The sequence below is a fragment of the Carica papaya genome, chromosome 4 (genome assembly GCF_054855325.1).
Source record: "Carica papaya isolate Zhongbai chromosome 4, ASM5485532v1, whole genome shotgun sequence".
Lineage (NCBI taxonomy): Eukaryota > Viridiplantae > Streptophyta > Magnoliopsida > Brassicales > Caricaceae > Carica > Carica papaya.
The window spans coordinates 1,873,636-1,897,703 of NC_142312.1; the positions used below are offsets into that span (position 1 = coordinate 1,873,636).

Sequence of the window (24,068 nt, forward strand, 5' to 3'; positions counted from 1 at the left end):
TTAGGATTATATTTATTTTAATACAATCTGTAAAATTTAATGAGTTTCCTAAGTTCAAAAGAAAAATTTTTTAAAATAGAAATTCAAATGCAAAGTTATAATATAAATTAGAAACTGTGATTATAATTTTTAAGAAATTTTTTTGGTCGAATCTTAAAAATGTGTTTGAAAAGATATAATTTTTCATAAATTTATTTTAAAAAATATAATGTTTCAAAAAAAATTATTAAAAAAATAATAGATGATAAAATTATTTTAAAATATAGGTTTCTTTGCTTCAAATTTTGATTTTATAGTTCTTATGATATTATTGTACATTTCCCAAAATGTTAAGTGGGTTCATATGAAAATTAATTTTAAAATAATATATTGAATTAACTTATAATTATTACCCTTTACATTAGAAGGTCCAATTATAGAAAAATATCTGAAAAATTAAAAAGATAATATTTGAGGATATCTTACCTTATTTGAAGATTTTCTTAATCCGAGGCTCTGGTATGTACACTGTATATAGGCAATATTACATTTCTCTGTCTATGTATACGTAGGGAAATTGAAATGAAATACATCGATCAATATTCATCAATGGCTACCGTAATAGGTAGAATGTTGGCCAATTACAGCAACTCTCATGAATGGCTACTTCCCACCATTTTGCTCCTCCTCCTTCCTCTCCTCTGTCTTCTTCTCAAAAACAAGAAAACAACAAATTCTAACCTGCCTCCAACCCCTCCTAAACTTCCCATCATCGGCAACTTGCACCAACTCGTCGGCGGCTTAGCCTACCGATCTTTTCACCGGCTGAGCCAAAAACATGGTCCTATCATGCTCCTGCAACTCGGCAGCGTACCGGCAGTCGTTGTATCATCAGCTACCATGGCTAAAGAAGTCATGAAGACCAACGATCTTGACTGTTGTACGCGGCCAGCTTCCCCGGGTCCGAAGAAACTCAGCTATAATTATTTGGACATAGCTTTTGCTCCTTATAATGATTACTGGAAAGAGATGCGCAAGCTCTTCATGTTTGAGCTTATGAGCCCTAAGAGGTCTCAGTCTATTTGGTTCGCCAGGGAAGCTGAAGTTGACAAACTGCTGGATACTTTGGCTCAAGAATCGGGAAACCCAGTTAAGCTCGATGATAAAATATTTGGTCTTGTCGATGGGGTAATTGGCACTGTTGCATTCGGGAAGATATATGGAAAAGATAAGTTCCAGAAGCAGTTCCAGAAAGTGCTTAATGAAGTCATGGATGTACTGGGTAGCTTCTCCGCCGAGGACTTTTTTCCATTGACAGGGCGATCGGTGGATAAGCTGACAGGGCTCAGTGCTAGGCGAGAGAAGATCTTCGTCCAGGTCGATGCTTACTTACAGAAGATGCTAGATTTGCACCTTGACCCAGCCAGATCTAAACCTGAACAAGAAGATCTGGTTGATATTTTGATTGAACTTTGGAGAAATCAAACCAGTTCAGTTCATCTTACAGCTGATCATGTCAAGGCAATTCTCCTGGTAAATTATGATAAATTATAGTAAATTCTATATGAACACAGGTTAGAGTTTAACTTGCATAGTTCTTGGCTCCTTAACTTCTCTTGTTTGTTTCCTGCAGGATACATTTCTTGGCGCAATAGACACTAGTGCAATCACAATACTATGGACAATGTCAGAGCTAATGAAGAACCCAAGGGTGATGAGCAAATTACAAGCTGAAATCCGAACTTGCACCTTGCAAAAACCAAAAGTGTTGAGCGGAGACGACGTCGCGGAGCTCAAGTACCTGAAAATGGTGGCAAAAGAAACTCTCAGATTGCATCCACCAGCACCTCTGCTACTCCCTCGAGAGACCATGCGCCACTGTAAATTAGGTGCCTACGATGTGTACCCTAAAACAAGAATCTATGTCAATGCATGGGCGATAGGAAGAGATCCGAAAAGCTGGCGAAACCCAGACGAGTTTTACCCGGAGAGATTTGAAGATACTGATGTTAATTTCAAAGGGTATCATTTTGAGTTGGTGCCATTTGGTGCCGGTCGTAGAATTTGCCCTGGGTTGGCCATGGGAGCTGCCAACGTTGAGTATACGTTGGCTAACTTGTTGTACTGGTTTGATTGGGAGCTGCCTGGTGGGATGACGAGAGATGATATTAACATGGAAGATGAAGGTGGACTTGTTGTTCACAAGAAGATACCTCTCTGCCTTGTGCCAATCAAATATTGCCGTGCCCAGAATTAATTTTCGTTGAACTGTTCGCATATCATATCTATGGTTTACTTAATAAATTTTGAAAATAAAAATTTGATATGTTAAATTAGTTACGTGAAATTCAGGATCAACGACACAATTCGAAACACACGCATGCACAATTCCCCATGAATCTTCCTCTTCTCTGTTTGTATCTTCTTTTAGACATGCTTGAATGCTTGGAGTTTCCTCTGAACGAGTTTAGCCGCTTGAAGTTGCCTTCGACAGTTCAAACCATGACATCTTAGACTCGAAGGGTCCAAGCTGGGATCTCCTAAATTTGACTGATTTTTTGAATAGTTCTACTGGTTCATACTCGCATCAATCAGATAATAAATTTGAAAACTATATGTAATACATTTTAAATTTTATTTTTTATAAAAGTTTAGAACAAACAAAGCTAGCTGAAAATCTTAATAATTATTTCGTAGCAAGGCATCAGTTTCTACTTGTTCTAAATTCTAATTCTAATATATGATTGAATAATAGTCTTATTTTCAAAGTTTAATTTGAAATGTACTTTTTTAGTTTTATTTTGTATAAATATATATATATAAACTTGAAAGTGATTTAATTAGAATAAGAGTGAGTTCTTTTTAGGTAAAGTAATTAGAAAAAGTAATTGGAGTATCTGATCATTCCCCAAGCTGAAGATCAAATCGCCAAACGAAAAAAAGCCAATTTTCCATCAATGCGACGCGAAGAAAGAAGACGAAAGTTCCGTGAAGCTGTTCTCGATACGCTTTATCCTGCAACGTCACCACAAGTACTGTCTCTGTCCTGCTATTTTTCTTGCTTTTTCTCCTTGGTTTCGTCATTTACTCGTCGTAATATTTTGTTTATAGCCGGAGTACGACAAGGAGCCGGAGTCTGGACCAGGTGAATTGTTTGATGTGGAAGCTATAGACCCAGGTTTGGTATTGGCTTTTATTGCTTATAGTTTTTGTTGGTTGGCAAAATGAAGTATACTCATTTGAGAATTGTTGGACCTTGAATGAATTCAGATGATTTTGTAAAGGGCGATATCTGTACAAACGACGATGAAACCGAGCATCAAAATCTGAGTAGAGCCCAGAGGAAGAGACTTCGCAAGAAGAAGCTCAAGGAAGAAGCTTCTCGTCGCGGTAAGCTTATTGGCCCTCTGTTACCTTCATCAACCAGCAATGATGGCGGCCCGAGCGACATAGCTGGAAACGAGTCTCAATCTATTCGAGAAAATGCGGATGAGGAACATGATGGTCCACAATCTGTTCGACAAAATGCTAGCGAGAAGCCAGGTTTGATTCTACGATCAATTCAACTGTTTCCTCTTCGAAATTTGAATATGATTACGTGGGCTATGGCAATTAATCTGGAGAAGTCTGTAAATTTGATGTTCAGAAGAGAAAGATGGGTGTAGTAATCAGAACAAGCTGAAGCAGAGGAGAATGGCTAAGAGGCTTGCCAAAGAAAGAGCTGAAAATTGCGGTCAAGAAGAAAGCTTCAAGTCCTTTGAAGCAGAAATTTGTGACCAAAAAAATTTGGAGCTTCCCAGTGCAGAAAATGCTCAACAAGATCTATCAGTTATTAAATTTGATAGTTAAAAGAAATGATTTTCTTAAGAGTTGGTGTAAAATGCCAAACCGCTCCCTTGTTCTCTGTTTTGTCCCAAAGTTGTTACCTTTCTTGTTTTTATCTTTTGGAGATTTTGTAAACAAAAGGGTTAAAATTTCATTAAACATTTCTTATGACTGACAAGATGGTCGACCACTTACGATTGTCATTTGAGAAACTCACTTGAAAATGTAAAAACTTCGCGAGTTAAAGTTCGAAGAAATTGTCCGTTGTTAAAAGACAGATGAAAATTGAAATATGTAATTATAAAGTTTGGAGCTTTTTTTTTTTTTTTTTTTTTAAGTGAAGTGGACTTTGGAGCTTCTATTTTGATTCTTGAAAGCTTCGGTTTGCTTCCTTAGAAAAAGGTTTTAACTTGACATCGGGAGAATCTGAAATTACAATATTGCCCAACCAATCGGCATAAAATTTCTGATTTAGTCTACTCCTCCTCCACCTTCTAAACCAAAAATCTCTGGTGAAAACCCTAAACCCTACTGCCTCCTTCCAGAATCTCCAACTAAGCCACTAAAAAATGGCGGAACTAAAGCTGTCGGAGACCCGAGACCTAACCCGAATCGAGCGCATAGGCGCACACTCTCACATCCGTGGCCTGGGCCTGGACTCCGCCTTGGAACCCCGAGCGGTCTCGGAGGGCATGGTGGGTCAGTCGTCTGCCAGAAAAGCCGCCGGCCTTATCCTCCAGATGATTAAGGAAGGAAAAATTGCGGGACGTGGCGTTCTTATAGCTGGTCAGCCAGGCACGGGCAAAACAGCAATTGCCATGGGCATGGCTAAGTCGCTGGGCCTGGAGACCCCTTTCGCCATGATAGCCGGCAGCGAGCTCTTCTCCCTGGAAATGTCGAAAACAGAAGCCCTAACCCAAGCTTTCCGCAAAGCCATTGGGGTCCGAATTAAAGAAGAGACCGAAGTCATCGAGGGTGAGGTGGTTGAGATCCAGATCGACCGACCTGCTGTATCAGGGGCAGCCTCGAAGACCGGTAAGTTGACATTGAAGACCACTGAGATGGAGACTGTTTACGACCTTGGCGCCAAGATGATAGAGGCCTTGGGGAAGGAGAAGGTGCAGAGTGGAGATGTGATTGCCATAGACAAGGTCTCGGGAAAGATAACGAAGTTGGGTAGGTCGTTTACGAGGTCCAGAGACTACGATGCCATGGGCCCTCAGACCAAGTTTGTGCAATGCCCCGACGGAGAGTTGCAAAAGCGAAAGGAGGTTGTGCACTGTGTCACGCTTCACGAGATCGATGTCATCAACAGCAGGTATTTATCTCTTCTTTTCTCTTATGATGATGCCAGTGTTGAGTTAGTAGTTCATGTTCATGGGAAGTTGTTAGCTTTTTCAGATGGAGGTGGTCAAATTCAGCTGAGTGGTACATATGAATTATGAAAGCTTTGGAAGAAATTCAGATTAAAATATTAAAGATTACAGTATACAATGATCATTTTGTGACATGCGTTATAGTTTATAAGCTTGATACTGAGAGAATCCGTCGTTTTGATTTTCCTGGGTTTGGTGTTTTAGCTTCAATTGGCATATCCATGCTGTAAAAATAGTCCAATGCAGATTACCATGTAATACATTGTGTATTCCACAATAATTTCCATGTCATATTACGCTGTTACAGTGTTTATGAATTATGAATTAGTTGATTGTTGCAGAAGTTTTTAAGAAACATAATGAAGTTTTTATTTTTGGATTCTTCCTTTTTAGTTGTTAGGTGTTGAGCATTTTGCTTTGTTTCCGGCAAAAGAAGTGTATTGTAGATAAGGCACCAAGGGGATGCCAACCATGTACATAAGAGTGCAAAAGCTAATGTTTTTCTATTTCAGGATCTTTCTAAGATCTAAACTTCTCTTCTTTGGACATACTGGCCGTTAACCCAAAAAACTAGGTTCTTTAACCAGAAGTCATGAACTTTGTGAAATTAAGAAGCCTCTCTTTCAAGGCTCCTAGCTTTATATCTCTCTGAATTGTGACAAACTTGAAAATCGTAAGGTTTAACGGTACTCTTGTTGTCTAGAACCAGCATGCCTTGTCATGTCCAAATTTCCTCCTGAATGGAACCAGCCACCTCCAACTCTATGGTACAAATATTTAATGCAACTTTCCACAACCTTCTAGTCCAGCTATACCAAAGAAGTAAATGGCATGGGGATTCTCCTTCACTTTACACAAGAAGCATCCAGTAACCAGATTTTTCCTTTTTTAATAAGACTGTCTATTGTAAACTATGTTCAAGCAGCTGCCCAACAAAAAGGAAAACAACTCAACAGGGAGCAGTACTTTACCAAATGGCTTTTCAGGAAAACTTATTTTTGTCTGCATTCATGAAATTTCTCGTAAGCTCCTTGTGGCAGCTTCCAACCTTAAAGACCCCTTTCTTAGAGACACTCCAAACAGCCCTGTACCTCCCACATGCCTGAATTTTTACCCATGAATAGCAACAAAGAAACTAAGCACTGATCCTCTTTCCAGTCACTAAAATGGAGATCCGAAAGGACCAGAAATTGGTTCATCAATGATTGATTGGTGCAAAAAGGGTCCTTTCAAGTTAAGATTGCTTACATACTCTGCTGCAAAAGCAGTTTTGACTAGAGATACTCCATTCCTTCTAATTCACTTCCACACGCCTGAACCATGGGGCTCAAACACTTCATCAGAAATCGACCATCATCCCTCCAGCCAATATCCAACAATTAGAACTCTTTGACAAATTAGACTCTCCTCCCAAAGAAATTTCCTGAGCACTTGGCCGCAAAGGCATCAAATTTCAGTGTAAACTAGAGGCCATATTGCCTTTATTGATAGGCGACTTAATTGAATCCAACCCAGCAGGACAGAACTTCCTACTACCTTCCAGATCACACGAAGGAAACCACTTTGAATTTTCCCCAACCTCTTAGAATCTTCCTTTCAATGTGAAAAGAGGCATATAATAAACCTTAAGTTTTTGCTGAGTGCTTTCAACAGGAGTAATTCTTTCCCCTTGGAAAGATAAGAATTACTAAATTTCTCTCATATTTGTTGACAAGAAGAAGTATTCGAGTTCTACCTTTTATCCAACTCCAAGGAATTTGAGATGGGAGCAGGATTGGTCAACTGTGATTTGTGAATCGAACACTAAAAATGTGACTAAATTCTCCATTCCAAGAATGTTGTGGTAATAAAGTTAAATAGATAGGATAGAAAGTCAACCAACCTATAGTCTTATTGAAGCTAATGAACATGAAGATGCTGTTCCTCTTGAGAAAAAAGAAGAGTTTGCTGAAGTTGAAGGCATGTTGTTGTTCCTCTTGGAAGGAGAAAAAACAAGAGTTTATTCCTATTTATGACTACATTGTTTTTGTTCTTTGCAGTACCTTTGGTGCAGAAATTGATATTCTTCCGAATCAAGTTAAGAATGTTATATCTTATTGTTAAGATGTAAGAAATTGACCTTCTTTTGGATCAAGACAAGAATGACATATTTTATGGTTAATATGTTTTGTTCTCTTATTTTTTCTCCTTTCTTTGGGCCAGAAGGAGGAAATTGTCCTCTGCTAATATTGTTGAAACGCGGGATGCCACCCCACTCATTCTATGCTTATAGACATGCATGCAACTCGCTTTGCTTTATGTTTATTGCTTAAGTTGTGGCTTTCTACAGTATGTAAATTATTTGGCATTGCTAACTGTAGCTTCACCTTTTAATTTCAGAACACAGGGATTTTTAGCTCTCTTCACTGGTGATACAGGTGAAATTCGTTCAGAAGTGAGGGAACAGATTGATACAAAGGTGGCAGAATGGAGGGAGGAAGGGAAGGCCGAGATTGTTCCAGGTGTCCTCTTTATTGACGAGGTGCACATGCTTGACATTGAGTGCTTTTCTTTCTTAAACCGTGCCCTTGAGAATGAGATGGCTCCAATACTAGTCGTTGCCACCAACAGAGGGATCACAACAATCCGAGGAACAAATTACAGATCCCCACACGGTATTCCAATTGATTTTCTTGATCGTCTTCTCATCATCACTACACAACCCTTTAATGATGAAGAAATTCGAAAGATTCTGGACATCAGGTGCCAAGAGGAAGACGTAGAGATGTCTGAAGATGGAAAACAACTGTTGACATTGATAGGGCGTGATACATCCTTGAGGTATGCCATTCATCTCATAACAGCCTCTGGATTGGCATGCCAGAAGCGAAAGGGGAAGGTTGTAGAGATTGAGGATATTCGCCGTGTTTACAGTTTGTTCTTGGATGTGAAGAGATCATCGCAGTACTTGATTGATTTTCAGAGTCAGTATATGTTCAGTGAGGTTGATGATAAAGAAGATGACACCAATGCCAATGCAATGCAATCTTGAGAATACCATTCTCGTCCATCTTGATGACGAGTTTTAAACCTCTGACTTCATCAAACAACCTGCCCAAGTGGGATAGCAGCGATTGCGTCTTTCCATGGGAAAGAAAATTGGTTTGATCGTTTCATTTGTGCAGAGTGAACGTGTAGTTGCCAATGTTGCTACAGGGTTCTGTCATCTGTGCCCAATTTGATCCATGTCTAGTGTAATGGCAGAATGACAAATTTTAGAACTTTCTGTAGTAGGAGAGTGTATTATTTGGTTTCAGTAAATGGTTAATTTTATGCTCGAGTTTATTTTAAATTTTCGTATTGTTAATGAAACAATATATATTTAGATTGGAGTCAATATTTTCTTTGAATTCCTTCAACAACTCCATTGTAATAATTTAACTGGGAAAAGACCTGGAAAGTCACAGTTGAGGCTTCCCATTTGACACATTGGGATGGAAAATTTTGTATGGTAGATTTTTATCTTTTAAGAAATAAAAATGGCTTTACCCATCTTAGGCTCCTTGCCTCTTTCTCAACTCTAAATTACTACGCAGTAAGGGGTAAACCGCTAAAGCAATGAAAAAGAGAAAGAAAAAGAAAACATGAGGAATGAAGTAATAAATTCTTGAGGAGCCACTTTTTTTTATGGGGTATATGAAGCCAATATGATTCAAACAGCAGCAGCTGGGCCTCATCATACTCTCAATCATCTTTATATCATGCCATGGATGAAACAGACTTTGGATCTTCACATATCATGCCTTGTTTCCCTTCTCTGAAATGCAGAAGAAGACAATCATTACCAAACTTTACATATACATACACACACATATACTATATTTTTTGCACATTCACTACCATAAAGTATATAAGGTAGTAGTGATTAGTCAATTATAACCCAATTAATAAGCTAAAAAAAAAAAAGTTGCTGAGAATAAAAACAATGTTTCAGAAATACTAATTATTATACTTAGGCTAGCCTCCATGACAGAGATACTCGACACTCTTATTCTAAACAATTTTATATGATATTTACACTCAGAATCCAATTGCCAAACACCCTTTGATGGCGCCGCTAATAAACCAACCTAATTTTAGTCAAAAGCAAGTCAATAAATTCCTTCCACTAGAAACCCAATTCTGATTTCTGAGATTCTCTGTTTGATTATCTCTTGCTTAAAAAAAGGAAAAGAAAAAAAAAAACCCACTTACCAAACAACATCATTCTTCTACTGAAAAGTCAAGAACAGAGAATTATCTTTCAAATCAATGATTCAGAACAGATTTCTTGTATGTTTTACCTTTTTCTTTTATGGATAAAAGTGGGAATACAACTTAAATCATCAATGAAAATTTCATGCTATTGAACTACAAACTAATGAACAAAAGAAAAAGATGGTTACTTTCTTTTCCTAAAGTGATATTTTTTTTAATAATTACGTCAGGAAAAAGCAAAAGAAGACAAATAATAATAATAACCCAAGTCCATTAAAAACGCACGCAACAGGTTATGTTAGCAGTCAGACCAAACTGTACCTTTTTCTTTTCACCAGGGCCCTTCATCAGGATAATCGAACGGCAGAGGTTCAACGGGGGAACTCTTGCGTAAATCAGGGTGCACGAATCCATACTTGCGCATAACTTGATTGTCTGCAAAATTAACGGCGCGGATCATTCCTTCCCAGCACGACTCCCCAGAGTACATCTGGTTGTGGTCCCCACTGCACGGCTGACACCCCGTGAAGTGCGTGATGAATGGTCGCCGCCGGCTCCCTTTCCCTCCCTGTTCGCCCTTCAGGTACCGTTCCTCTCTCAACGCACCGTATCGCTCGCTAACTACCTCCGCGTGCCGTCGTCGGAGATCTCTGTCGCCTCTCTCCATCTCCAGGTAACGCTCGGTGATGTTATCGAAGGTACCCATTATCTCCGCCCAGTAGCCTTCGAAGTAGTACTCGCCTTCAAGATAAATCTTGTCGTAGTACTTCTCTCGCTCCTTGTACAGCAAGTAGACGAGCGCCGACTGATCGTCGGATTCCGGAAAGAGCTTGTCCTTGAAAGTAGACCGTTGGATGCGGCCCCACTCTGCGTAATCCGGGGTGATTGGCCCCATGCTCGACCAGACATCGATGAGGTCCATGGACCACTGACAGTTCCTGATTAGAAAAACCCCAGCGTTGAGACTGGTCCAGCTTTTCTTACCGTATATCAGCTTGGCCCACCCGTGGACCACCACGTTATGGTGGCGGTACCGGTGCAAGGGAAGTTCGAATTCCATGTCGGTGATCAGCGCGTCGGAGTCCACCCACCAGATCCACTCCGCTTCAGGGTGCGCCAGCATCGCCGCGCGAACCACCGGCAGCTTGGCCCAGTACGAACCCATTTTAGGATGCAGCAAAGCGTTGTTGTAAAATATGTCGTGCCCGTGGATCCTGCAGTAGTCCACCTTGTTCTTGAAAAATCTCAGCAGAAGGTGATCGCCAATCGGGTTCTTGCATGGCGACGGCTGCGACCCCGTCACCATCAGCACCCGCTCCCTGTCACCGGCGGCGAACGATGGATGAAGCTTCAGCCACTGCTTCCTCTTCTCGTCCCAGTTCGTCACCCGTTTCTCTATCGAGTAACTCAATCCTGGATCATCGTAAAATGTCTCCTCCAGCGGGTCGTAATGCCGGTTAAGCTCATGCCCGCAGGGTGCCGACCCGGGAGAGGCCTTCTGTACTGACTTCGGATCGCCAATTGTCGGATCGAAATTGGGGGTGGAGCTATAAAACGAGAAGAAAGACCAAACAAGCAAAAGAGCCAAAAATGCTCCACCGAGAAACATTAACCCATCAGCCAAACAGAAAGAGGCTCTGTTCCTGAAACCGCCATGTTTCACCATTGAAGATATCTGTAGATGTGACACCTCAGGCGAGACCATTCTACTTCACAAGCAGAAAACTGATTCCTACCACCACCGTGCCTTGTTTGTCTCTTTCTTCCTAGTCAATCACTAGCCATTTAAATGCAAATCAGTCAAAAGTTTAATTTCTATAATTTACACTGTATAATCACGAAATACCCGCTTTCCTAAACTGCCCGAAACGTTTTAAATCGAGACAGATAGTGCAGCCAAAACAAACACCACCACCGTAATTTGTTGGTTCTTTAATGGAGTAATGGCCGTTTTGAGTCTGCGTTACAGTGACCCTCGTTGCTAATGTGTTCGCTGCAGCGTTTGGCTTTGATTTTAAAATAAAAAATAAATAAAAACGAGGCGTCGGCTTCTTGGCGCCGGTAATGCTAAAATGCGCGGTGCATGTTCAAGCGAGATTAGGCGTGAACTACGACGGTTGAGTGGGCCCCGACATGCGTCTTACGTGTGAATTTGAAAATAACACGTGGATTATGACACGTGAGATGCGACCGACATTTTGGGGGGCTAGATTTTCTGTCTTTGCTTTTGGACTCCCCTGCAAATTTTCCGTTATTTCCGTTTAATTGTCTGTTTATCTTTGAATTAAGAATGGTAAATATTAATTAATTAATTAAAATTTTAGTTTAGGAATGTAATCGTATCAGATACGGGTATATAATTCAACACGTACGAAATACAATTAAAAATAAATAAAAATTTAATAAGAGAAAAAAATTGGTTGAGTTTTGACGGTTTGATGGGACCGAAGGCGATTATCAATTTTCTAATATTAGAAATTAATTAATAAATTTGTTCTGTCTTTTCATTAATTGGTTCGGTCCTCTTGGCAGCAAATTACGCTGGAAATTAAGGAGGTTCAACCTCCCGAATCTAAACACAAAAAACAGTAGTTTTGACAAATATGAGCTAAAGCGATGGTGTTCTGAAAAGCAGTGACAGCAAGGGGGGAGTCTACTAAATAATTCCTCTGTTACTGTCTTCTTCAAATGGTTACAAAAAAGAGGTGCTTATATAAATGTTGTATTGAATTTTGTAATACCCATGTGAAAGAAAAGTAGGCGAAGGAAAACACAATAAGGTGAAGATGAAAGACAAGCTTTTTAGTAGAGTTTTGTCATGTAATGAGATCTGGAAATGTACGCCTAGAATTGAAATTCGAGAGAATTGAGGAAATACAAATAATTTGATTTCGTAACGTGAAAAGATACGAGACGGGGATGATTAAAGTAAGACTTGTGGAGATGAAGGGAGGCAGCCCTACTGTCATGTGGCTGCCATTAAATTGCAGACTGAACAGGACTTATCAACAACAGACAGAATGGGACTCGTAGTATGAGTTTATAACACCCCAGACCCTTTCATGTGATGCTCTGACATTACAGATCCTGACACGGTCTCTCCTAGTTTATTTTATGTTGGCAGAAACTTAACACCAAGCTTTCGTAGCTCAGTTGGTTAGAGCACCCGTTTAGTAAGCGGGAGGTCTTGAGTTCGACTCTCAACGAAAGCATCATTTTACTCTTTCTTTTTTCTCACTGTGAAAGTACTTCTGTCATCTTCTTTACTATTTTTTATGGAAGAAAATTCCTGCCGTGTTCATTCTTCCTCCAAAATAATTTTCGTATTACTGTGAGAAAACGAATCATCAGTAAATGTTTGGTTGCTTTCCTGGCTCAGATAGTTATTGGGTTTGAAGTTTCTTTTTTTAATCCCAATGTGGAAGAAACAACTCTTGTTAGAAACAACACCAGACCGATTGAAGTGCCAAAATCATAATTTCAAGTCCTGCAAGTTTCTTGGCAGATCAAGCATAAAATATAAGGTCAGAACCGTCAGACTCTATTACTTTCTTCCTTTTACTCTGAGATCAGCTACCTGTCATGCTAATACACCATTAGGTTTCTATAAGAAACAGCGTAACTGGTTGTTCTATTTCTGCCTAATACATCCCTTGAGTACAGAGATTTACATTTCCAGTGTGTGTGGACAAATCATTAATAGTCCATATTTATGAATGAATCAGAAAGAGTGGCGATGGGGTAGAAACCTCCAAAACACTGCATTTCTACCCTCTATCCCTCCTAAATGCTAAAGACATCTCTAGTCTGACTTTATTTATCCAATTTTTGCGGCTCAACATCCTTCCAGGTCGCGCCATTTCAGGTAAACCAATCCAGCCTGATAGTGAGTATATGCTCCGGCCACTACCAAAACATGGAAGAGCTGGTGACTATGCCCTGCAATGTCAAATTTTCCGGGCATCCATCTCTCTGGAATCCTTGTTGCATAAACAGCTGCTCCAAGCCCATATAGAAGTCCCATTAGGATCTCATACCCGGTTGTGTGAAGTGCTTCTGGCTGCTCCCAGAACAAGATAAGTTTGTGCAGAATAGGTGCAATACCAGATAAGCCCATACCGAGGAAGAGAGATGCACGAATGCTACGGAATTCCGGATTCTGAAACACAGGCAAGAGGGAAACCAAGATTGTGGCAATTCCCAATATGGTTATGAATCCCATGTAAAGGTTGCAGAAGAAGGGATTGCACATGAAGGAGTAGTAGACAGGAGGGTAGAAGGAAGTAGATATAAGGGCTGCAATTCCAGCATAATCAAGCCTGAGCATGATGTACGACAGGCGCTCCGAGTGGCACGAAAGAAGGTGACATGTGCTGCTTGCCAGTAAGCAAAACATTGCCCCACCAAGGAAAGCGAAAAATGGCCAGCGTGTTATTGGTCTCACCATCAATGGTGCTATTATGTTTGCCAAATCCTCCTTCACTGTATGCTGCAAAAAGTCAAAGGCATAAAAGCCATTAGCCTTGCAAAGTTCTTAATACATGAAAAAAAATCTAAAGAGGAATTAAACAGAAGTAAATTTCTGTTGATTTATTTTCCATTCTGCATATAGTAGAAATGTTTTTACTACAAAACACAAGTTTCCTGAAACATCAAGACATCTGCAGAAAGGACTCTGGTTTATTAAATCTTTCTAATGATACTTCTTTCAACCGAAAAAAGAAAATGATATAAAAGAATTTAAGTCCTGCAATGATTGACTAACAGAGTTGGCAACATTCTATAAACATCATAAAAGAGAGCATTACCAGAACACAAACATCAGTGTGGTTGCCACTGGAAAATCGCTCTGGCAAACAATTATATAGAAGATCTACAACATGCCAGCCTGACCTAAATCTGTCAGGGATGTTTGGCAAGGAAGGGAGGCATGTCAAGAGTTCTGAATGCAATTTGTGCAGATCAGCCTTTCTTAAAACATCAGGGATATGTTGTAAGGACTGAAGATCAACAACCTTAGGGACCTTCATTGCAGTGTATATGGTGAGTGCAAGGAAAAGGAAGAACCCTATTAAATGCCTGCAACCAATGCCAAAATATTTGTTAAAGATGTAATACCAGCAGCTCATCTATTTTTCTATGGAAAGAACCAAGACATATACTGAAATCCAGTGACACGGTAGCTTATAATCTTTTAAAGCTTCATCAATGGCGACTGCTGGGAATATGAAGAGCTATATGTAAATGCCTTCAAATAATGTCAATGTATGTTTGTCAAAGGAGTACATTATTTATCTCTATAGAGAAAATACCAAGATATACTGATACACCGTGAAAGCTAATATTCATGCCACCAGAGTTTTACCATTTAAATTATTTTAAAAGCTATTATCTTCCAATCATTAACATCAAATTGGTTGAAAAGCCAGTACTCAATTAATATTATGAGCATGAGCTTTAATATAACATTCTCCAAAAGTCTGAAATTAGCAACATATCATCTGAGGAGGGAAAAGTAAAAAAAATCCTAAAGCTTCCTTATTACACAAAGAAACAAAAATAAATATTAGCATCTCTTGTAGGCGCAACAAGATAGTTCAACTTAAATTTCAATTTCCAAAATGGTATCTTTTTTACACTCAATGCCTCAGCAAAAGTATCCAAATGCCAGCTGCAGTTTATTTCAACAATGAGAAGGTATAATAAATATAATAAGACATGCATGAAGTATTAGTTCTTGTATGCATGTAACCAGCTTTTGAAACCCTAAATCCTACAAAGACAAAAGAAGTAACAATTAAAAACAAGAGGCCAAATAAAGTTTAAATATAAGAATATGACATAGTCCTAAACCCATTATGATAACAAAAATTATTTCAATGTCAAGTCGAATACCAGTCTATTTTCAATAAGCTACACAAAAAACACACTTCAAAAGTTTCACAAATTTTGGAATATCCTTACATGTCTGTGTCTCTTACAATAAGGAAAGACTAAATTTGCAGGTAATTTCCAAAAATTCTAATAACAGCACTAAATATGTCACAAATATGATTCCCCCATAGTGCATAACCAAACAGGTGGAGGTAAAGACAAATCCCCTTCCCTTGTCTTTCTTTTATTCAACTTTTATATTACATTCATATAATTTCCATTCCTCCTACAGAGGGACCATGAAGACTAACAAGAAAGCCCAAGGGAGAGTTATATTGCCCGCTATTGTCCTGAAGGGAGAAATTATATCTATGAATAGCATATTTTGCTCAAGAAAGTAATTCCTGGGTATATGAGAAATCACTTTGTAATCCTTTTTCTTTCCCTTTTAAGAGCTTATGTCCATCATTTGGAACAACCAAGTGCTCTGCCACGAAAATGAAGACAAGATTGTTTAACCTATTTCTATCCACTAAACAATCAGCAAAAATTAAATTCAAGACTGAAATTTTAAATAAGCCAAATGGATTCACAAAGTTGCATGTACGTTAGATTAGTAGAAAGAATCAACAGTGCCTACTACATTGATAGTTAACGTGCAAGCAATAAATTATAGGTCTACAAACCACCAGAAACTCATACTCATATACCTTCCCATCAGTGAAATGCTATCAACTAGGATAATAAATTTGATTCTAACTCAAATATTTCAACTAGCAAATACAACCACCTTGAGATTTCTTTCTTCAAACAATATTTAAATTTATGATCCTTATTTCAGTAATAAACATAAAGGATTTCTTTCAATTCAACTATTTCCTTCAGAGATCATATAAAAGCTAGGATCAGATCAGATCAGAACTACCATTTTAAATACGCAACATATGCTTCTCTCCACAAAAAGAAAGAAGCACAAAGCATCAGTCCGTTTAACAGCAAGGAATCCAATATCATAAGCAGGGTATTATTCCCACATAAAGATCGGATAACAAACCACTATGATAAAAGTTGGAGATAGTGCCTAGTGTTTTTTAAAAAAGAAAAAAGAAAAAGAAAAAAAAAGAAAGAAAAAAACTTACGTCCACACGTTCAATGTCTCATTGTGGATGGTGAAAATGCTAAGCAGAACTTGCTTCAATGGCCATTCCGATCGGTAATGACCAACAATGTACTCATTGTCCCTTAGATAACCAGGTAAAGAATGGTACTCTACCAGCTGATACTTCACCTTCTTCCACAATCTCTTCCCTTTCCCTCCCTTTGAAGAACATAAACTGTGCTTCTCAACAGTTTCGGATGATACTTTCGTAAAACTTTCTCCCTCACCAGCCATCCTCTGCTCAAAACAAACCTACATAATATAATCAATAGAACAAGCCCCTCTTAACAACTCTCAAAACAAATTCGTCTAAGCTAGCTTTTAAATCTCAGACATACCAGCTAAACTCAAGCTCAATTTGGGAGAGAAAAGAAAAGGCAAAAACGTTTCAGCTTCTTTGATTGAAAAAGAGTCCAAAATCTTCACAGGTCAAGAAAAGGGTACGCATAAAAGTATCTTTCAAAAAACAAAGCTAAAAACCAAACCTTTCTCTCCATTCGTCTAATGAAATGGTGATGGAAAACAAAGAATAAAAAGAGAATCATAGAAAAAAACTACTAAAGAAAATGAAGATTTAAGGGGAACCGGAGATAAAATTACGTTAAAACTCACCAAACAACCAGTCGAGAAGAGACCCAGATGAGAATTCCTTCAAGCGAAGTCGCTGTATATTGAATATTATCAGGCGAGATTACAGAGGCAAATCCAAACAAGAAAGCGTTAAAGAAGAGACTATCGAAAATACGCCAAAAGGAAACAGGAGAAAAATCTTAAACTATAGAAGCAAACAGACAAGGTCACGCACTCGGAAAGCAAGGAAATTTTTTGGAAGTTCTGCAAATCAGAAACGCAAGCGAAAGAAATTTATCGAAGAGAACGCATCGTTAATAAAATCGCGGAGGAGCCAAAGCTTTTCATTTTTTGTAGGCAACAAGTTGCGGTTTTGGCACGATTTATGGCGACAGTGAGACCCCGCCGAACCAAATAGATGGGAACAATTCGTCGATTTTATAGTGGACCCCTCACCTTTTTATTTATTCGATAAAAGCCCCTCTAATTTTCGATTTTCATTTTTTCTATTGTTTTTTTTACACTTTAATATAATTATAAAACGGTCTTTAAATTTTTATAGTATTTCAATAGTGAAAAAATTGATTATTTTTATATTTTTTATTGTTGTAGTAAATAAATATTAATTTAAAAAATATTTTTATATGGAATAAATAATAATTACACCATCGTTACATTTAATTACACCATTCAATACCAACATTAAAAGATCAATTTTGTAGGCAAAAGTTGACTCCTAATTTGGGTGCTGGCAACTCATGCTGTGTAATGTCATCTGGTGGTTGGCGGTAACAACATACTCCCTCTTTATAAGGCTGCAGCATCTCTTCACCATTTCCTGTAACACTCGACCAAATCGTGTATGTATGTGATTAATTACCTTGTGATTGCATTTTATAAATAGAGAAATGTATAGTGAAACTTTATATTGCTTTAAAAAATTGAGACAATTGTTAGGCTTACTTTGTTGACTCTCTTGTGTAAGCATCCTAATTTTTGATCGTCAACAACTTCATCTGTCACGCACAGCACCACAGATGCTGCTATTGTGGATGGATGATATTCCAAGAAATCAATCTCTGCTTCACAAATCCCAATCAAGCTTTTTAACCCAGGTCAAAGTTTTCTGTGTAAATTATATATAATAAAGAAACATAATACGTGTATATAATTACCTGTACAGGTGGTGATAATGAGATGAGAAGCGAGGGAGAGAATGCATGTGAAGCAACAAGATTTGGTGGGAAGAGAACAAGAAAGTAGGTTTGAAGTGAAATAAGGTAGAAAATTGAAAGGTGTAATGATGCGCAATCGCCATTTCAGGTTCCCCATAACCACAAGTTCCATTCGTTGAATTGTTTTCGGTTTAAACAAGAACTTTGGTTTCTTGATTTGCAAGTCTAACAGAAATGGCACTTCTCTTTCTTCCATTTTTACTGCCACTGCCAAGCATGCTATTGCCGCTAGTTGTATCGCCCAGGCTTTATTTTTCTGCGTACACCCCGAAATTTAGACGAAAACACAGTTAAATTTAAATTTACGTTTTGTGAAAATGAGTACAAATATAATTTACTCGAACGACGTTAATTTAATTTTAGTAATTAACTAATAATTTAACTTCTTCTCGGTGGTCTTAGTTCTTTCCGTATTAGCCAGAACGGAATTAATTACCGGCAGAGTTTTAGAACAGAGGAAACGATTTAAATAGTTTACAGAAAGATATATGGTTTCAGGCTTGAATCCGTAGTAAGAATGAACCTGTAAAATTCAAAGTACTCGCAGCATTAACAACCCAATCCCTCCGAAAATCAATAAATCAAACTATTAATTATTTCAGACCGTAAACAATTAATTAATAATAAAAATACCTCGAACATCCAGTGGACGGCGTCGTCTCGATGAGCAGCAGCAACAACCTCTCGGAGATCAGAAATCTCGGTAACTGACAGCATTCGATCAAGCTCCGAGTCAAACATGCACTCTACAGAATCCTCGTCTTCATCGTCGAGTGTATCTAATGTACCATGACCATCACACGTGTCAGTACCGCACGATGACACGTGGTCTAATAAGACATCGGAAGCTGTTTCGTTGCAGTACAAGGAATGAGGAGGAGGAAGAAGAAGAAGAGTTCTACACTCGTCGGATGCAGACATCGTACTTTGTTGTTGGCCAGAAAAGATAAAAGAGGTTCTGCGGTGTTTTGTGGTGTTTTCTTTAGTTTTATATATAAATTCCGAGCAACCAAACAGTGGATGCATAAATCACGTTTTCATCAATGTGGGACCCATATGCATCTGTTTGATACTGGCGTGGGGTATATGTGGGGTCCAGAGTTCTTTTCAGGAAACTTCCTGGGAAGTAGTGGGAACTACTGAAACCAAAACTGAATGGAGGGTCTGGGCCCGGGTCCGGGTCCGGGTCCGGGTCCAATGAATCATGTGTACTTTTCAATTTTCATTTTAATTCTATTTATTTATTTTAAAACAATTAAATATTACACTATAATTTGTATATCCATCCTATTATTTTTTACTTTTTATTAAAAAAATCATATTATATATTTAACTATGGGCCTTTTGCATGTATGCCAGGCCGAATAAACATTCATCGGCCTCTTCCAAAGAGAGAAATCTGGGTCCAAATCAAATGAAGTCCAAAGCCCAAAATACTGTTGTCGACCAAGAAAATTTGTGTGGACCATTCCAGGCCCAGACTTGAAGGCGGGTCGGGCTATTCAAGTAAAAAAATTTTAACTAAAAAATTTAATTACTATGAAATATTTATTTATAAAAATATAATAAATTTACTTAAACATAACCTAATTTAATTACTGCAATCTTATTAATATATTAATGAATTAAAATTTTAATTTAAATATACTAAATAATTTAAAATCAGTGCACAAAAGTTGTGAAAAAGAAACTCAAAATTTTTTCCGGGCCTTAGCGAGTTTATGAGATTGATTGGGTTTAGAATTAGATTAAGGGAGTAATTAAATCAATTAGTGACGGCTAAGTAAGTGAATTATCAGGTAATTAATTAATGTGACGGCATGCAAAGTATTAGCGTGATGTGAGTGGGTGATTCAGTTGAAAATGCAGTGCAGCATGCAACGAGCGATTTGGCGCAATTTCATTACCGCAAATCAAAGTGCTCTTTCAACCTCCCACCCACGTTTTGACCAACAATGCTCTGGATAATAATCAGATAATATTTTATATATAATTAATCTCCTATTGATATATTTAAATTACATTTTTTACATGTAAATTTTTAAATATCATGTGTGTAAAAAATTAATTAATTTTTTTTAAAAAAATAATATCTGTACGCAAATTGTGTATCAGCTCAACTCCCACCATGTCAAATTAATTAGTCAATGACCCGGAAGCCCGGGTATCAGGTTTTAGCTTACTGTTTGGAGCTAGAATTTTTGTTCCTTCCTCATTTAAAACCTAACCAACTTTTTTTAATCAGACGGTGATCAGGCCCATCGGATCATTGATTTCGGTATGATCTAGTTTGCTTGATGGGTGGCCCCCACACTTTTCTCCTCTTCTTCCTCTTCCGTGTAGGCTTAAACCAACGTGGCCTTGCAGATCTAACACGTCTCCATTACAACTCCATCATACTATATGTCTATATATATAACCTTTCAGTACCAGAAAACCGGTGTTATTAGTAGCGTGATTTATTAGCCTCTACGCTTCCTCGATGTTCTTTCGTAATGGCGGTGTGTGGTAACTGATTGATTCAACAAGTCAGAGACCATTCCATCTCCTTCACACATCACTTTTTCATCATTTCTCAATAAATTGTGCCGTCTCACCGCTTTAGTTTCACCTTCAAGCCACCTCTAATGGCGTGAGGAACACCAAACCCAATTATTTCAATCCCAGGAGAAATCATTTCGCACTCTGTTCTTGATTTTTTTCTTTTCTTTTTCTTGTTGTTGGTCTCTGTCTTGGGTTACAGTGATCTCTTCGTCACATCGTCTGGATTGTGTGTATTACTTTACAAGAGCAAGCGTCGGCTGCCATTGATTAACACTTCAAGTATACTCACATAACCAGCATTTAAAACATCGGTACTTAATCGGAAATCTTATCTTCGAGTCCTCATTACCGTCGTTTTATAGCGTTGGGTTCTTGTTCGGTGGAGAGAGTTGGTGTGTTGTGAGCGTCAATGGGGAATTGTCAAGCGGCAGAGGCGGCGACTGTGGTGATTCAACATCCAGGGAACAAGATCGAGAGGGTTTACTGGTCGGTTAGCGCTAATGAGGTCATGAGCTCGAATCCAGGCCACTATGTTGCTTTAGTTGTGACATCACCGACTTTGAAGAACGAAAACGGGACGCCATTGAAGCAGCTTAAGCTCTTGCGACCCGACGATACTCTGTTAATCGGCCATGTTTATCGTCTCATAAGCTTCGAAGGTAGGTTTTATTACACCCGTTGGCAAACTAAGAAAACATATTCTGTAGACTAAACAATCTCTCTTTCATTCCAGATGTGTTGAAGGAATTTGCAGCGAAAAAGAGCGTGAAACTAGGGAAGCTGTTGAGAGACAGAGGAGCTCTTGCGCTTGAGGTGAAGAAGAATGACATGGGTGCCCCGAACCCAAACTCGAACCCCAACACGAACCCGAAGTCGAAATCCGAGAACTGCAGTTCGGTTAAGGTAAGAAATAGTTTATCCCATCATTGATTGTCACCTTACTCTACCAGAAAACTCTAAACAACTCTGATGTACATCAGTATTCTTACAATTACTGAAGACACTCCATCAAAAGATTAAAAGAAAATTACTGAAAACAGCAATTGTCAGGGTAAATTAATGAAGATTTAAATGGTGATACGTGAAATAATTTGGAACCCAGATTTCGAGAGTTGTAAATTTGTGACTGCAGATCTAATTGATTGATGACCTTGATCTGTATCTTTATCGTTTTACTTTTACTCTGCTTCTCCTCTGTTCTGTCAACTGGACTTTACTGTTGTTAACAGTAGAGAGGTAAAAGATTAAGGGAGAGGCAGTGGGTTATAAGTTTCTTTTATATATATATATATAATGAAAAGGGGAATAAATTTGTTTTAAATTTTTTAAAAATTAATAAATATACTTTTGCAAAGTTTATTATTTCTTATATTTTACAAATAAAAATAATACAAAAATAAATAAGTAATTTAAATCAATTCAAAGTGTTTATTCTATTATTATATTGGTCACATAATAAAAAAAAACTACCCTATATTTTTACATTGTTGTAGACTAATTTATATTTCATTAGTCGTACTTAATTCATGACAATCAAACATCTTCTCTGTGTTTAAGAAAGTGGGTCATGATTAAGTCCTGCAAGTACAGTTTGCTTAATTTCACCATGAAAAGTGTACAGTTTGGCTATTAAACAAAAGATGAGGGAGTGGGATTAGGAGTAAAGAGACTAGATGGAGGCTTTTATCAGAAATTATTATTGCTTCATCTGCCGTAATGAGAATATTAATCATCCTATACATACAAATTTGGTTGATATATATTTGATGATGGTAAATTAATTAGTCAATCAGATAATATTCCCTTGGAAGAACAGTAAATGAAAGTGAAAAAAAAAAAAAAAAGATTGCATTGTGAAATAATTGAGTATTTGATGATGATTCCCTGATTCAAAACTACAGTGAAAAGTAATTTCCCTCGGTAAGATTGCATTGGGACCTATTTGTAATGATTCTTGGTTGAAACATATAAAGTTAGTGTAATCTAGACTGCTTAGTATTTTTTTTTAAAGTAAATGATATTTAGAATAAGTTAGTGTAATCTATAATTCATGGGTTGATAAATTGTAAACTGATTGTAAAGGTAACTATCTTTCCTTTTTACAGACTGATTATCAAAACACTGATTTTTTTTTGGTTGGGTAAAAAGTTAGATTAGAAGGATTGGACCAGGAAATAATTTTATGCATGTACTTTATTGTGCAAGTGAGGAACATGTATGAAGAAATATGGGGAAAAAATCTATCCAAGTAGATTTTCCATTCAGAATTGCGTGTGCAGTACTTTGTTTGTATGCATGAGAAAAAGTGCATGCAACAGATTATAGCAATGATTCATGGATTCATGTTATTCAATATTAATATGAATATATTGTCATTATTACATTTGTTGGGGATAAAGGGTAAGCAAAAAATTTTAGAAATTTTTTTTAATAAATATGAAATTGTCAGTGTCTGTGTCAGTACATGTGATAGTGGATTTTCTTTTATACATATCGTCTTTGCACAGGCGGAAGATGAGCTTATTCATCGACCAGGAAACAGCAACAGCAACAGCAGCAGCAGAAATATAGGAAAGCATAATGGTGGTGGGGGGCAATGGAGACCAGCCTTACAGAGCATTGCAGAGCTTGGAACTTGAATTCCCCACAAACCCTATAAATCAAAAACCACTCTAATATTTCTCCAATAAAAACAAACAACTTTTCTCATCATCCCACCCCTCCCGCCCCATAGCCTTTCACTATTTTCAATACCCTCTTCTTCTTCTTCGCCCTTCTTTTATCTTTTCCGTTTTTTTTTTTTTGGTTCATGTTTATATGTAAGGCCTAGCCACGGGCATTTGGGAGGATCAGACTCTGTATACCGGAATATTATGTGTACCTAATGTTTTATTAAACGAATTTCCGGCCTCAAATTACAGCCTCATGCGTTAAATTCAATAGCTTTTCCAAATTATTGCCTCGTTTCCTTGCTCATATGTTTGCTTAATCAAATGGGGAATCATATGTGTGGTTATACGGAATTGGAATTGTAGACAATAATGAACTGATGATACCATACATTCTTTCCTCTAAAACCCATAAAAGCAAAGGTGTTTTAAGACATTTTACGCCTACAACAAAATTGGCAATAAAAATATGTTTTTATCTACAAACAACTTGACCTGTTGCTTTCGTTTATAGGATGACAGTGAATAATGATGGAGAGACCACCTCTTTTTGGCATTTTATCAAACACGTAGAATGCATTACATGTGGCCTCTTTTCCAT

The 24,068-nt window shown here is 37.8% G+C and overlaps 8 protein-coding genes and 1 non-coding gene across 12 annotated transcripts; 5 read left to right on the forward strand and 4 right to left on the reverse strand.

The window, feature by feature from the left end:
• The first annotated feature begins 494 nt into the window (after positions 1-494).
• Positions 495-2,378, forward strand: LOC110806398 (2-methylbutanal oxime monooxygenase-like). The gene is made up of 2 exons (XM_022031270.2): positions 495-1,512; positions 1,613-2,378. The coding sequence occupies exons 1-2, from the start codon at positions 562-564 to the stop codon at positions 2,234-2,236; spliced, it is 1,575 nt and encodes a 524-aa protein (XP_021886962.1). The 5' UTR covers positions 495-561; the 3' UTR covers positions 2,237-2,378.
• Positions 2,379-2,749: 371 nt separating this feature from the next.
• LOC110806556 (uncharacterized) lies at positions 2,750-3,982 on the forward strand. The gene is made up of 4 exons (XM_022031490.2): positions 2,750-3,011; positions 3,091-3,157; positions 3,250-3,522; positions 3,626-3,982. The coding sequence occupies exons 1-4, from the start codon at positions 2,937-2,939 to the stop codon at positions 3,826-3,828; spliced, it is 618 nt and encodes a 205-aa protein (XP_021887182.2). The 5' UTR covers positions 2,750-2,936; the 3' UTR covers positions 3,829-3,982.
• A 247-nt stretch (positions 3,983-4,229) lies between these two features.
• LOC110806642 (P-loop containing nucleoside triphosphate hydrolases superfamily protein) lies at positions 4,230-8,511 on the forward strand. The gene is made up of 2 exons (XM_022031594.2): positions 4,230-5,122; positions 7,560-8,511. The coding sequence occupies exons 1-2, from the start codon at positions 4,374-4,376 to the stop codon at positions 8,209-8,211; spliced, it is 1,401 nt and encodes a 466-aa protein (XP_021887286.2). The 5' UTR covers positions 4,230-4,373; the 3' UTR covers positions 8,212-8,511.
• Positions 8,512-8,654: 143 nt separating this feature from the next.
• Positions 8,655-11,437, reverse strand: LOC110822336 (Galactosyl transferase GMA12/MNN10 family protein). Its single transcript, XM_022052427.2, has 2 exons — positions 9,738-11,437; positions 8,655-8,976 (listed from the first exon to the last, which is right to left on the reverse strand). Exon 1 carries the CDS (start codon positions 11,119-11,121, stop codon positions 9,748-9,750), a length of 1,374 nt encoding a protein of 457 aa, XP_021908119.2. The 5' UTR covers positions 11,122-11,437; the 3' UTR covers positions 8,655-8,976; positions 9,738-9,747.
• A 1,117-nt stretch (positions 11,438-12,554) lies between these two features.
• On the forward strand, positions 12,555-12,628 carry TRNAT-AGU (transfer RNA threonine (anticodon AGU)). The gene has a single exon. It is a non-coding gene; the product is annotated as a tRNA-Thr (tRNA).
• Positions 12,629-12,936: 308 nt separating this feature from the next.
• On the reverse strand, positions 12,937-17,513 carry LOC110822286 (heptahelical transmembrane protein 4-like). 4 transcript variants are annotated; one of them, XM_022052363.2, is made up of 5 exons: positions 17,255-17,513; positions 17,062-17,113; positions 16,430-16,686; positions 14,225-14,495; positions 12,937-13,905 (listed from the first exon to the last, which is right to left on the reverse strand). In XM_022052363.2, exons 3-5 carry the CDS (start codon positions 16,681-16,683, stop codon positions 13,252-13,254), a joined length of 1,179 nt encoding a protein of 392 aa, XP_021908055.1. In that variant the 5' UTR covers positions 16,684-16,686; positions 17,062-17,113; positions 17,255-17,513; the 3' UTR covers positions 12,937-13,251. The 4 variants fall into 4 exon arrangements, with proteins under 4 accessions (XP_021908055.1, XP_021908052.1, XP_088073374.1 ...); XM_022052360.2 differs by having other exon boundaries at positions 16,430-16,701; positions 17,255-17,509; XM_088217248.1 differs by having other exon boundaries at positions 17,062-17,513.
• Positions 17,514-17,755: 242 nt separating this feature from the next.
• Positions 17,756-18,450, reverse strand: LOC148266187 (cyclin-D4-1-like). Its single transcript, XM_088218036.1, has 3 exons — positions 18,195-18,450; positions 17,983-18,098; positions 17,756-17,857 (listed from the first exon to the last, which is right to left on the reverse strand). Exons 1-3 carry the CDS (start codon positions 18,448-18,450, stop codon positions 17,756-17,758), a joined length of 474 nt encoding a protein of 157 aa, XP_088074162.1.
• On the reverse strand, positions 18,449-19,231 carry LOC110822287 (cyclin-D1-1-like). Its single transcript, XM_088217249.1, has 2 exons — positions 18,888-19,231; positions 18,449-18,777 (listed from the first exon to the last, which is right to left on the reverse strand). Exons 1-2 carry the CDS (start codon positions 19,173-19,175, stop codon positions 18,625-18,627), a joined length of 441 nt encoding a protein of 146 aa, XP_088073375.1. The 5' UTR covers positions 19,176-19,231; the 3' UTR covers positions 18,449-18,624.
• Positions 19,232-20,632: 1,401 nt separating this feature from the next.
• Positions 20,633-23,713, forward strand: LOC110822469 (DUF4228 domain protein). The gene is made up of 3 exons (XM_022052600.2): positions 20,633-21,457; positions 21,532-21,701; positions 23,306-23,713. Exons 1-3 carry the CDS (start codon positions 21,208-21,210, stop codon positions 23,435-23,437), a joined length of 552 nt encoding a protein of 183 aa, XP_021908292.1. The 5' UTR covers positions 20,633-21,207; the 3' UTR covers positions 23,438-23,713.
• The last annotated feature ends 355 nt before the right edge of the window (positions 23,714-24,068 follow it).

What these genes read in the sequence shown, in the direction of transcription:
- LOC110806398 (XM_022031270.2), top strand. Translation starts at nt 562, where the DNA reads ATGAAATACATCGATCAATATTCATCAATGGCTACCGTAATAGGTAGA. An exon ending in ATGTCAAGGCAATTCTCCTG is followed by an intron (nt 1,513 to 1,612) that starts GTAAATTATGAT and finishes TGTTTCCTGCAG; the next exon opens with GATACATTTCTTGGCGCAAT.
- LOC110806556 (XM_022031490.2), top strand. Translation starts at nt 2,937, where the DNA reads ATGCGACGCGAAGAAAGAAGACGAAAGTTCCGTGAAGCTGTTCTCGAT. An exon ending in ATCCTGCAACGTCACCACAA is followed by an intron (nt 3,012 to 3,090) that starts GTACTGTCTCTG and finishes TTTTGTTTATAG; the next exon opens with CCGGAGTACGACAAGGAGCC. An exon ending in AAATGCTAGCGAGAAGCCAG is followed by an intron (nt 3,523 to 3,625) that starts GTTTGATTCTAC and finishes TTTGATGTTCAG; the next exon opens with AAGAGAAAGATGGGTGTAGT.
- LOC110806642 (XM_022031594.2), top strand. Translation starts at nt 4,374, where the DNA reads ATGGCGGAACTAAAGCTGTCGGAGACCCGAGACCTAACCCGAATCGAG. An exon ending in ATCGATGTCATCAACAGCAG is followed by an intron (nt 5,123 to 7,559) that starts GTATTTATCTCT and finishes TTTTAATTTCAG; the next exon opens with AACACAGGGATTTTTAGCTC.
- LOC110822336 (XM_022052427.2), bottom strand. Translation starts at nt 11,121, where the DNA reads ATGGTCTCGCCTGAGGTGTCACATCTACAGATATCTTCAATGGTGAAA.
- LOC110822286 (XM_022052363.2), bottom strand. Translation starts at nt 16,683, where the DNA reads ATGGCTGGTGAGGGAGAAAGTTTTACGAAAGTATCATCCGAAACTGTT. An exon ending in GAGACATTGAACGTGTGGAC is followed by an intron (nt 14,496 to 16,429) that starts GTAAGTTTTTTT and finishes CATTGGTTGCAG; the next exon opens with GCATTTAATAGGGTTCTTCC. An exon ending in ACACTGATGTTTGTGTTCTG is followed by an intron (nt 13,906 to 14,224) that starts GTAATGCTCTCT and finishes GACTTTTTGCAG; the next exon opens with CATACAGTGAAGGAGGATTT.
- LOC148266187 (XM_088218036.1), bottom strand. Translation starts at nt 18,450, where the DNA reads ATGGAAGAAAGAGAAGTGCCATTTCTGTTAGACTTGCAAATCAAGAAA. An exon ending in CATTATCACCACCTGTACAG is followed by an intron (nt 18,099 to 18,194) that starts GTAATTATATAC and finishes TTTGTGAAGCAG; the next exon opens with AGATTGATTTCTTGGAATAT. An exon ending in TACACAAGAGAGTCAACAAA is followed by an intron (nt 17,858 to 17,982) that starts GTAAGCCTAACA and finishes CGAGTGTTACAG; the next exon opens with GAAATGGTGAAGAGATGCTG.
- LOC110822287 (XM_088217249.1), bottom strand. Translation starts at nt 19,175, where the DNA reads ATGTCTGCATCCGACGAGTGTAGAACTCTTCTTCTTCTTCCTCCTCCT. An exon ending in CCGTCCACTGGATGTTCGAG is followed by an intron (nt 18,778 to 18,887) that starts GTATTTTTATTA and finishes TGAATTTTACAG; the next exon opens with GTTCATTCTTACTACGGATT.
- LOC110822469 (XM_022052600.2), top strand. Translation starts at nt 21,208, where the DNA reads ATGGGGAATTGTCAAGCGGCAGAGGCGGCGACTGTGGTGATTCAACAT. An exon ending in TCGTCTCATAAGCTTCGAAG is followed by an intron (nt 21,458 to 21,531) that starts GTAGGTTTTATT and finishes CTTTCATTCCAG; the next exon opens with ATGTGTTGAAGGAATTTGCA. An exon ending in AGAACTGCAGTTCGGTTAAG is followed by an intron (nt 21,702 to 23,305) that starts GTAAGAAATAGT and finishes GTCTTTGCACAG; the next exon opens with GCGGAAGATGAGCTTATTCA.